This window comes from Myotis davidii, unplaced genomic scaffold (genome assembly GCF_000327345.1).
Source record: "Myotis davidii unplaced genomic scaffold, ASM32734v1 scaffold591, whole genome shotgun sequence".
NCBI lineage: Eukaryota > Metazoa > Chordata > Mammalia > Chiroptera > Vespertilionidae > Myotis > Myotis davidii.
Window position 1 is genome coordinate 2,678,101 of NW_006284340.1, and position 10,218 is coordinate 2,688,318.

The 10,218-nt window shown below is 47.3% G+C and overlaps 1 protein-coding gene across 1 annotated transcript; it reads right to left on the bottom strand.

Annotated features, from left to right (window-relative positions):
* Positions 1 to 338: 338 nt before the first annotated feature.
* TEX35 (testis expressed 35) lies at positions 339 to 9,701 on the bottom strand. The gene is made up of 8 exons (XM_015569948.1): positions 9,663 to 9,701; positions 8,882 to 8,932; positions 8,198 to 8,266; positions 6,541 to 6,597; positions 4,897 to 4,956; positions 1,672 to 1,736; positions 1,265 to 1,457; positions 339 to 589 (listed from the first exon to the last, which is right to left on the bottom strand). Exons 1-8 carry the CDS (start codon positions 9,699 to 9,701, stop codon positions 479 to 481), a joined length of 645 nt encoding a protein of 214 aa, XP_015425434.1. The 3' UTR covers positions 339 to 478.
* Positions 9,702 to 10,218: the final 517 nt, after the last annotated feature.

The window sequence follows — 10,218 nt, forward strand, 5'->3', positions numbered from 1 at the left end:
TCTGTGCCTGGGGGTTCCCCACGGTACCTCACCTCTCAGGTTTCCCCCAACACACACATACAATGCAAGAGCCACAAAGATGGAGGGAGAGATTGGATAGGATAGTAGGGGTGTCTCCTGTGACTACACAGGAAGGTGTCTGATATCTCTAGGGCCTCTCCTCTCTTCTGACCTGGGGCCTTTGCAGAATAAGGTGGAGCAAAGGGAGACAGTAGGGAGGGAGGATGACCCCAAGGATGACCAAAACAGAACTTCCCACTAATCTACCAGGAAGCAGGAAGAGGGACTGGAGAACAAAGGAAGTGATAGTCTGCATACTCGAGTTTGGTGACACCCCCTTTGGCTTTCAATGAAGATTTTAATCCGGATGGCGGGAGGCCTGGGGCAGGGTGGTATGGAAGGGGCAACAAGCCTCTACTGTGCAGCTCAAGGAGTTGGGGGAGGAGGAACTGGAGCTCTGGTGGGTTCCATGGCAGCACTAAGTTGGAAGCATTTCCTCGGTCATGTAGAGGTTGAAGCACAGGTACATCAGAATGCAGCTCCAGATGCCAAGGATGAGGAGGGTGCCCAGCCCTGGTGTGGAAGTCTCCTGCTAGACGGGGAGAAAGGCGGGAACCTGAGGCAAGATCAGGTCAGCAGCTGGCGAGCACCCTCCCCTCTATGGGAGCCTCCAGGCAGCCGCCTCCAGGCTAGGCTACCCATCCTCCTTCCTGGTGCCACGTTCTCTAAGACTGAGTGGATGTGGTGGGGGCAGAGCCTGCGTGGGCACAGGTAAGGTCTGATGCAAATGCAGCCTGAGCCTCTGCCTTAGGGATGAGGGGGCACCCAACTGAGACCAGGCACATCTCGTATGGATCTACCTACCCCTGATTGTGGTTGTTCTTTAGGGCACACAACATACATTTCTCCTGTAGAGGACAGAAACAGCACAAGAAAGATCATTTTTCCCTGGTCCAAGATGACCAGACTGCTGGGCACCTCATCAAGTTTTGCTATAGGAAAGGACAGAACAATACAGTGGCACTTGGGGCAGACACATCCAGGGTTGAGTCCTACCTACTTGGTCATGACTTAGGACTCTCCCCAGACCTATAGGGCAAGACCCCAGAGAGGACTTCAGGCTCCAGGGCCTTCCCGGGACCGCAGAGGGGTGCAATCCTTAAGGCCAAAGGTTCCAGAGTCAGGAGGGCCCAAGGGGAGGGGAGGCAGCAGCAGGAGCCCAGGGTACAGCTCCCAGCAGTGGGGGGTGGCAAGCGTCACTCACATAGCAGGTCCCACGTTGATGAAGGGAGTCCAGTGGGTCCTTTTTGAGTTTCTGTAGTGCCATATTCTTCTTGTGAATAGAAAGCGATGCTCCTTCAACTCCCTCCAGTTTCTTGAGCCGGTGCTGTGAGTCTGCATCAGGCTTTCCTATCTGCCTGAGTTCCTGATGCTCCTTTGGTCCTCTTCTAAGGGGACTGGGGAGTCAGGGAGGAGCAGAGTTGGGGAGACAAATTCCAACATGACAAGGAGATACCCATAGCACGGGTGGCCGTGGAAAGCCTTGACTCCTAGCCGTTGGGGCCACAGAAAGCAAGACAGCTCCTCGAAGGGTCTGAAGACAGGGCATTTAGCAACATGAAGGGGGAGATTCTTTAGAAACGAGGAGATATGGGTGCAGGTTATACTTACAGCTTGCTGTTTTTCTGTATATTTATTAAAACATCCATCTTCTCATCCATATCCTTCTGCATTTCCTTCAAGAGAGAATTCAAAGCTAGATCCTACATCTTGAAGGGCTTTTGAAGTCCTCTCCTCCTGCCTCTCTGAAAATCACTCAGAGATCACACCTCGGCATCATACTTCCTCAGAATCTCACCAGCCTTGGGTGAGGGGGCTTCTGGGGTGAAGCTGACATGGGCTGCCTCCCTTTTTCCCCCTCCTCCATTCCATGATTAGGCTGAGCAATAGGTAGAGTCATCAGGGGCTTGTCCAAAGTCTCCAGGTGAGTCAGAGGCCAGGAAGTGATTTATCTGAATTCACACTTAGATGAAACCATTACCTGCCTTGGTTCATGCCTATAAAATGACAGAACCAACAAAACAAATCGTGTGACCCGCCCCCCCCTCAAAGACACATTGACCCCAACATTTGGCCCTGCCACACACCCAGACAGTTCATTTTTGTTTGCTCCATCTTTTACCCAATTCCTGATAGAAATGGTCAAAAAACACAAAACTGATAGTAGCTCAAATGGCACCTCACAATCATTATTTACTAAGAACTGAAAGGATAGTAAAATCTCAGCAAAGTTTAGATAAATTGACCTGGGACAACTAGATAGGAATAGTGGTCACAAAAGAAATTCTGAGATGGCAGATGTTATCAGAGACATATTTGTTATTGACATAATATTTGTTATGATCAAACATCCTAAAGTGTAAATGAAAAATAATTGGTTTTGAGGAAAATAACCACCCCTGTCATTGTCACCACTTTCTTCTAATTACACAGATTAAAATTTTGATGTCATCATGGATGCTTTCCTCTTTCATTTCCTATATTGAATCAGTCACCAAGAATGTTGGTTTTCCTTCGATGCATCTTTTGGATTCACCCTTTCCTTTCTACACCTGGTCCAGCTTTCTTCACCTTGGAGCCGGATGTGGCTTCCTGTCTGATATTTTTGCTCCAGATGACCCCTCCCTGCTCCCCAGGGTCCCCAGGCCACCTTGCAAACAGCTGCCGGCTCAGCTTTCTGAAATGCTGCTCGTAGCATGTTCTTTGATTAAGAATCTCCAGAGGCCCCTTCCTGCTTACACAGCCAAGTCCCAGCCGGTCTGCCTGTCTTTCAAAAGCCTTCATTACCCACTTCCTCGGTGCCCCTTCCATTTTATTTCTCACAGTTTCCCCAAATGATCCCACTTTTATGACTGATCTCCCCACTGACTGGGATACGCTTCATGTTCCTCCTGCCTCCATGCTGTGCGCAAGCTGTGCCCACGCCCGAAATAGCCTCCTTTGTGTGCCTTTCATGCCCAGTCCTACCCACTAACAAAACACTCATTGTGCTTGCATTTTACCAAAGAAATAACACATGCCCTTTGCAGAAAATCTGGATAACACAGAGGAATATAAAAGAAAAAATTGTCGTCACTTAGAAATAACAATAACCCTTTTGGCATATTTCTTTCCAGGCCCTTTTCTATATGTTCGTTCACCCGTTTTTTCCCGTTTGGGTGAGCTCAGCCTGTACACCTGCCTTGTATCTTGCCTATTTTACTTCTCATTACAAGCATTCTTCCTAAGCACTGTCTCTAACAGTTCCTAATTTTCCATATATGAATATACCATAACTTACTTGCCTATTTTTCTACTGTTAAAATTGTGGTTATTTCCAAATTTTTCTGGTTATTCTCAGATAAGTCAAGGGGTTTAAGTGCTTTGAGCACTTATAGTCTAATTCCTTTTCAGTTTTGTACAAACTTGAACTCTGAGCAGCAGTACAAAAGCATTCCTATCTTATCTATAATTATCATAAATTAAAACTTATCTTGTTTGAATGTGACAATCTGATCATTGTTTTCATTTACATTTATTTGATTACCCATGAGGTAAACTCTTTTAGTGCTTATTGCTTTTTAGTTACATTCCCGTCTGTGGACTATCTGTTCCTGCCCTTTTCCCACTTTTCTTTTTGGTTCTTACTGATTTGTGTGAACTTTATATGTTGCAGATAAAAAACCTGTTGTCTATTCCTAGCATATTTGTGGGAAAAAATTGTTTCTCCAAAACTGTTGTTGGCTTTTTAATTGTTTATGGTGCTTTTCTGTGATAATTTCAACTTTTTAAAATATTGTTAAATATATCATTATTTCTTTTGTGATTTCTCACATTGTATTTATACTTAGAACATCTGGTTAAATGCTTATACACCCTTTCTCCTTATTGTTTTTTAATATTTAAATTCATGTTGTAGACTATTTCAGTTTACAGAGTTAAGTGAATTAAGTCTTTTCTTCATATAGTCAAGCAATGTTAACATTACATAATCCTTTCCTTCTCGCTGACCTTTTAAAAAAATCTTCATTGTATTTTAAATTTTATAGAGCTGGGAGGAAGGTTCCTAAACTTGTGTACAATGGAATCATATGGGGACTTTAAAAACTACTGACCCTGGTCCTCATCCCAAGACGTTCTGATGCAATTTCGTTATGGGGTGCAGCCTGGGTATAAGGGGGCAGGTCAGAGCCACAGTTCAGGTGAGTGCAGCCAGGTGAGTAGCTACTGCAGAGGTGCTGAGGACCGGGCTCTCATCCGGGGAGAGCATCACAACTCTGCCCCAGCCTGTTAATCTGGGCCTGGGCATGTGAATTTTAGGAATCCTCACAAGTATCCTCATTGTACCCAGGCAGAGAGGCTCTTACAGGGTTCTCTGTGCTGGTTATCCTTGGGCTGTTCCACCGTAACTTGATATTGTGGCTTTATTATGAGTTTTAATATCCAGTAGGGGTAGTTGCAGGTCCCATCGAAATAGGACTTGGGCTTTGCTGTGTATACGTGTGTTGGTGACTCTGCAACACACCAAAGTCTGAGAACCACGGTTCTAGTATTTAGATGATCCTCTTAGTGACTATTGAGTTCAAAAATAATCTTATTGGGCTTTTGGTTAGATTTGCATTAAGCCTTCAAAGCAGCGTGCAGAGCACCGGGAGACTCGCTTTTTCTGTAAGGACTTTTCTGGTTACTCCAGCCCACCTTCATTACTCAAATCTCTCAACTCTTAATAAAGTGACATACAGTTATCATTTAGCTTGTTACTCACCTGTAAATTCTTCCTTGCAATAGAATTTGGGGCAGGGCCTGGTATTGCCTTCCACAAATCCTAGGATGGTACTGGCCCATGAAAATGCTTACCTTCATAATCTCCACAAATTCTTGGAGTTTATCAAAATCCTTGTCCATTACACATTTTATCTAACAAGGAAGAAAGGCAAAGAGCCTATATTACTGACCATGGAGTCATTTTAAGCAAAGGGCAGCAGCTGCTCTGCTGGAGTGAGCTGGATGAAGCTCAAGGAATGGACTAATCATGGCCCATTAAAGCCACTTCTCAAGGGGTCAGGGAAGGGACTAGGGTGCAGTTAGAATCTAGTCACCACCACCACCAGCCTTGGCACAACTTAGATCTGGCCACTGCCAGGCTTCCATGTGGAGCTCAGACCACAGCTGCAGGGACACCTTCTCACGTGAGCATTCCCCTTCTTTGTAAGGATGCTCTAGGTCAGGGGTGGGCAACCCCTGGCACGCGTGCCAAACATGGCATGCCAGTAACTTTTGCTGGCACGCGAAACCCTCTTATAATCTTCCATTTACAATTTTTTTCTTAATATCGACTTTTTTATTTTTCAGATAAATTCAGTGTAGGTGCATCTTAGATAAATAAATAATTTTACACAACAAGTTATCTTAAAGACCATAAACATGGATTAACGAGAGAAGGGAAGAGCAATTTCTATGCCTCTGCCTTAACTCTCCCTGCCTTCCTAGATCTGACCAGTGTTTTGGTTTCATCCACATACACTTGTGAATCTTTGTTCCCAGTGATGAATTTTGTTAAGTCTCGTAATAGGAGTAGCCTGACAGATGAAAGTAGTAGCTCGTGCGTATCTCTAAAGGTTACAAAATATAAACCTGGTGTAAAATCTCTGTCATCAGTGATGCAGCAGCAAAAGTCCCACTGGTAATATCAAACGGAGTCATAAAGTTTTCTGTTGGACTATCAGTGTACATGTATACATTAAAAAATAAATGTATTTTTCATCATCATATGCTGTGTTTTTGTCACTCAAATGAATTTTATTCTTTCTTCAAGGTTCTTCACTTACGTACACCTTAAGAAATATCAAGTAGGCGTAACATGTTCTCAAAAAATTAGGGTTGGCATGCAGAAGAATTTTGAGTCAGAGATTCTTCTGGTTTTGGCATGCACTCACAAAAAGGTTGCCCACCCTGCTCTAGGTTGTCCCATCAAGGAAACAAGAGAAGAGGCCTTGCTCTGCAGCTTGCTAAGGGGAGGCGAGTAAGAAAAACTGAACTGGTCCTGACTGCCCCCAAATTCCAATCAGCCCCTCTCTGTCACTGAAGTTATATCTCCCCAACCTTATCCCTAAGACACCTTAGGCGTCCTTATCACTCAATCATTGGGTTGAAGCATCAAACAAATACTAGTAGATATCCTAAGCTGCCCGACACTTAAATGCTCTAGGGCCGTGGTTGGCAAACTGCGGCATGCAAGCCACATGCGGCTCTTTGGCCCCTGGAGGGTGGCTACGAAGTTTCAATCGCACTGTATGTGTGCGCCCGCACGTAGTATTTTGTGGAAGAGCCACACTCAAGGGGCCACAGTTTGCCGACCACTGCTCTAGGGGATTTGGGCTGAGTTTATTGAGGTGCTTTCTCCGTGCAACTCGTGATTTCCTTCGCTGTTCAAAGTCAGGCACTGCACTTTCCTGGAAGCTACCCTTCACCTTCAAGTTCTGGAAAGTCCCATCCTGTTACCTGTTTTATCTCCTCCATCTTTTCCTTGAGCTCTTCTCTCACCTCCCTGAGATCATTCTGAGGAAATAAAATTGGGAAGAGGAAGAGTAAAGAAATGTCTTGGATGGAAGGGCAAGTGCCAAAGGAGGAAAGGAAAGATCCAGGGGCGTGGATAAGGAAGGACAGAGAGACTTCCCATCAGGGAGGAGAGAAAGGAGGCTACTAAGAAAATAGGAGAGTCCGGCCAGTGTGGCTCAGTGGTTGAGCATCTACCTATGAAACAGGAGGTCACGGTTCGATTCCTGGTGAGGGCACATGCCTGGAGTTGTGGACTTGATCCCCAGTAGGGGACATGCAGGAGGCAGCCAGTCAATGATTCTCTCTCATCATTGATGTTTCTCTGTCCCCACACCTCTTTTTCTCTCTCTCCCTTCCTCTCTGAAATCAGTAAAAATATGATTTAAAAAGGAAAGAAAACAGGAGAGAGTGGGACATCCAGACATCATGTGCCTTTGACGCTTCTGGGATATGGCCGCCAAAAATGTACAAACAAACCCAAATAAGGCTCATTCTACGAAATGAATGGTCTCTAATCCTAAAATATGCCAGTGTCCAAGAGATAAAGGTTGAAGAACTGTTCCAGGTGACAGGAGGCTAAGGGACACACAGCCCGGATGCAATGTGTGATCCAAGATTGGGTCCCAGACCAAAAGGCTGTTTTTTCTCTTGTTATGAAAGACATTAGTGGGGTCATTGCTGAAATTAGAATAAAGGCTGTAGATGAATACTGTGTCAAAGTTAATTTCCTGGTTTTGATATTTGATAATATTACTGGCCATATAAGAGAGTGTTCTTGTTTTTAGGAAATTTATACCAAAATTTGAGAGAAACATGCTCCCAAATAGTTCAGGAAATATATATATTCATTGTGTGTGTGTGTGTGTGTGTGTGTGTGTGTGTGTGTGTGTGTGAATATATAAATATATGAGATAGAGGAAAGAACCATGATTAAATGGCAACATTTGGGGAATCTGGGCAAAGGGTATACTTAGAATTCATTGTGTCATTTTTTGAAACTTTTCTCTAAGGCTGAAATTACCCTATATAATAAAAGCCTAATATGCTAAGTGTCTGGTCATCTGGTCGTCCGTTCAACCAATCAAAGCATAATATGCTAATGAATGCTAAGGCCGCTCAACCGTTCTCTATGACATGCACTGGCCACTAGGGGGCAGATGTTCCAACTGGTAGGTTAGCTTGCTATTGGGGTCCAACCAATCAGGACTGAGCAAGATGGGCCGGACATGCCCTGGAGCCCTCCTGCGGTCCCTCTCTAGCTGGCCAATCTCCCGCGTCCCTCCCCGGCCCCAATTGTGCATCATTGGGGTACCTTGGCCTGGCCTGTGCCCTCTTGCAATCCAGGACCCCTCAGGGGATGTTTGAGAGCCGGTTTCAGCCTGATTCCGCTGTCCAGGCCGAGGGACCCACTGGTGCATGATTTCGTGTACTGGGCCTCTAGTTTCACAATAAAGAGTTAAAGCAAACAAACCAAAAGAACTAAAGAGAATGAAGTCACAGGGCCCGCTGCCACAGTTTATCCCCCATGGAAGTTGTTTAGCTGCCCAGCCCCTCTTCACTGGGTTGGCCCCACCCCCGCAGCCTGGGTTCAAACACCTACCTTTAGCTCCCTCGTCCCTCCCGTTTTGGTAAATGGCCCTTCTGGTTTAATTCTTTTGTATTCATATGTCTGTTGATTAAAACCAGAAACACAGGGTATTGGAAATTGCAGGTGTGGAGTAGATAAGGCAGGAGAGATCACCCCGAGTTTCTGTTCCTCCCTCCCAGCCAGGGTAGACAGAGGGGAGCTGGTGACCCCACCTGTGCAGCAGTTTCCTCCATCCTTCAATTCTCTCTGAGCTCCTCTCATTCCACTCCTCCCCTGGGCCTCAGCTCTGTCCCTGAACAGCCAGGCTCACTCCTGCCTCAGGACCTTTGCACAGCTGCTTCCTCGACCTACAGTGCTCTTCCTTAGTCCTTGAGTGGCCAGAGTCTCATCCTTCAGCTCTCAGCGCAGAGAGAGGCCGATCCTGACCCCTGATTTATAGCAGCCTCCCCGTCAGATCTCCCTGTTTTAATTCTCTACATGGCACTAACACTACTGGTTTTGTTTCCTGATGTGTGCATTTATCCGATTAGTTACTAGTGTGACATTCTATGAGAGCAGAGAGCTTGTCTGTCTCTGTGTACCCCCAGCACCTGGGACAGGTCTTGGCCACAGCAAAGCAAATGGCCCCTGACTGCAGGTCAGCTCCCCACAGCTCTCAGGCCTGGGTGCTGGCACGGGCTCAAAAGAGCTTCTTACTTTGATCGGCTCTGGCTTCAATTCCAGGCAAATTGCCTTGTAGTTCTTGCTCTGCGGAGAGAGGCAGTTGGGATACAGGCATCAGGACCAGGGTGGCTACCCCCGGGCCCTGACAGGAGGACCCTCACCCGGCCCTGCCTGCCCAACTGTGCTTGAGCCCAAGCCCACATGTCCCCCAGCCCCCGTCTTAGGACAACTCCAAGTTTGTCCTGCTGTTACACATCTCTCATGAGCACCACCTGCCGCGTCAGCAGTAGGCTCTCTCCCTGCTGGGGGTGCCTGGGCAGAGAGGAATTTCACGGGAACGTTAAGAAGCCACATAAGTACTCTTTCAGGAGCGCAGACTCAGGTTCTAATCTCAGCTGTCCTCCCTACTGGCCATGCCAACTTGGGCAAGCTGTTGAGTCTTTCTGGCCTCCATTTCCTCATCTGTAAAGTGAGGAAGATAACTATGTTTATATAATAAAGTTATTGTACACCTTAGACATGCCCATGAGATGTGGGCCTGGCACAGGCCTGGGTGGGGTCATGCCCTCGGGAGGAGTAGGGTGGGGTTGGTACTATGGGTCCTTGTCCCTGAGGGAGCCAGCAGAGGCTGCTTTCCTTCCCAGATTGAGGCCAGGAATCAGTCCCACCCTCCTTCCGGGCTAAGCGGTCACTTCATGCTCAGACAGAGAAAGAGAAGCCCAGCTTTCATCAGGGGGTCTCTGTGCCCACCCCCACCCCTCCTCCCTTCATGGGAGCTCAGAGGCCCCCCAGGGTCCAGCTCTTTCTCCTTTACCAGGTTTGCTTTCTTCAGTTCTGCTTTCTTAGCCGACATGATGGAGGAGGCCAGAGTGTTCTTTTCCCAACCTCCCCACGACGGGCCCTGTGACCAGGCCACTGTCCTATGCAGATTGCAGGCCCAGGTGAGGGCAGGGTGACCACCTCTGTGTGTGAGGTCACAATGCCCAGCACCCACATGCCACCCTGGAGTGTCACCGCAGCTGTGAGCCTGGGGCGCCTTGGCCGCTGAGATGAGGGACTCAGGTCTGACTGCCGCATGGGGGAAGGTGTCCTGCAAAGTCCACCTAGACGGACCATCCCTATTCTGCCGAGGCACAGGGCACAGCTCAGGAGAAGCAAGAACTGCTGGCTCCTCCCCAGTAGGCTCGCCTCCCTGCTGAGTAGACCAGGAGGAGGTGCCTGCCCGCACACTGGCTTCTGGAGCCCACAGTTCCCTCTGCCACGCTCTCCTGACGGGGATGGACCCTCCCTCGGACTGGAAGCCATCTTGGGTTGAGAAGCCTCTCTGGTCCAAGGTGCAGGTACTGTGCTAACCTGGGTTTTTCTGTCCG

Bases quoted from the DNA above. Each gene is read 5' to 3' on its own strand.
- TEX35 (XM_015569948.1), bottom strand. From the start codon at position 9,701: ATGTCGGCTAAGAAAGCAGAACTGAAGAAAGCAAACCTG. The intron at 8,933-9,662 runs GTAAAGGAGAAA...CTCTCTCCGCAG, and splicing joins AACTGAAGAAAGCAAACCTG to AGCAAGAACTACAAGGCAAT. The intron at 1,737-4,896 runs GTAAGCATTTTC...TCTCTCTTGAAG, and splicing joins AATTTGTGGAGATTATGAAG to GAAATGCAGAAGGATATGGA.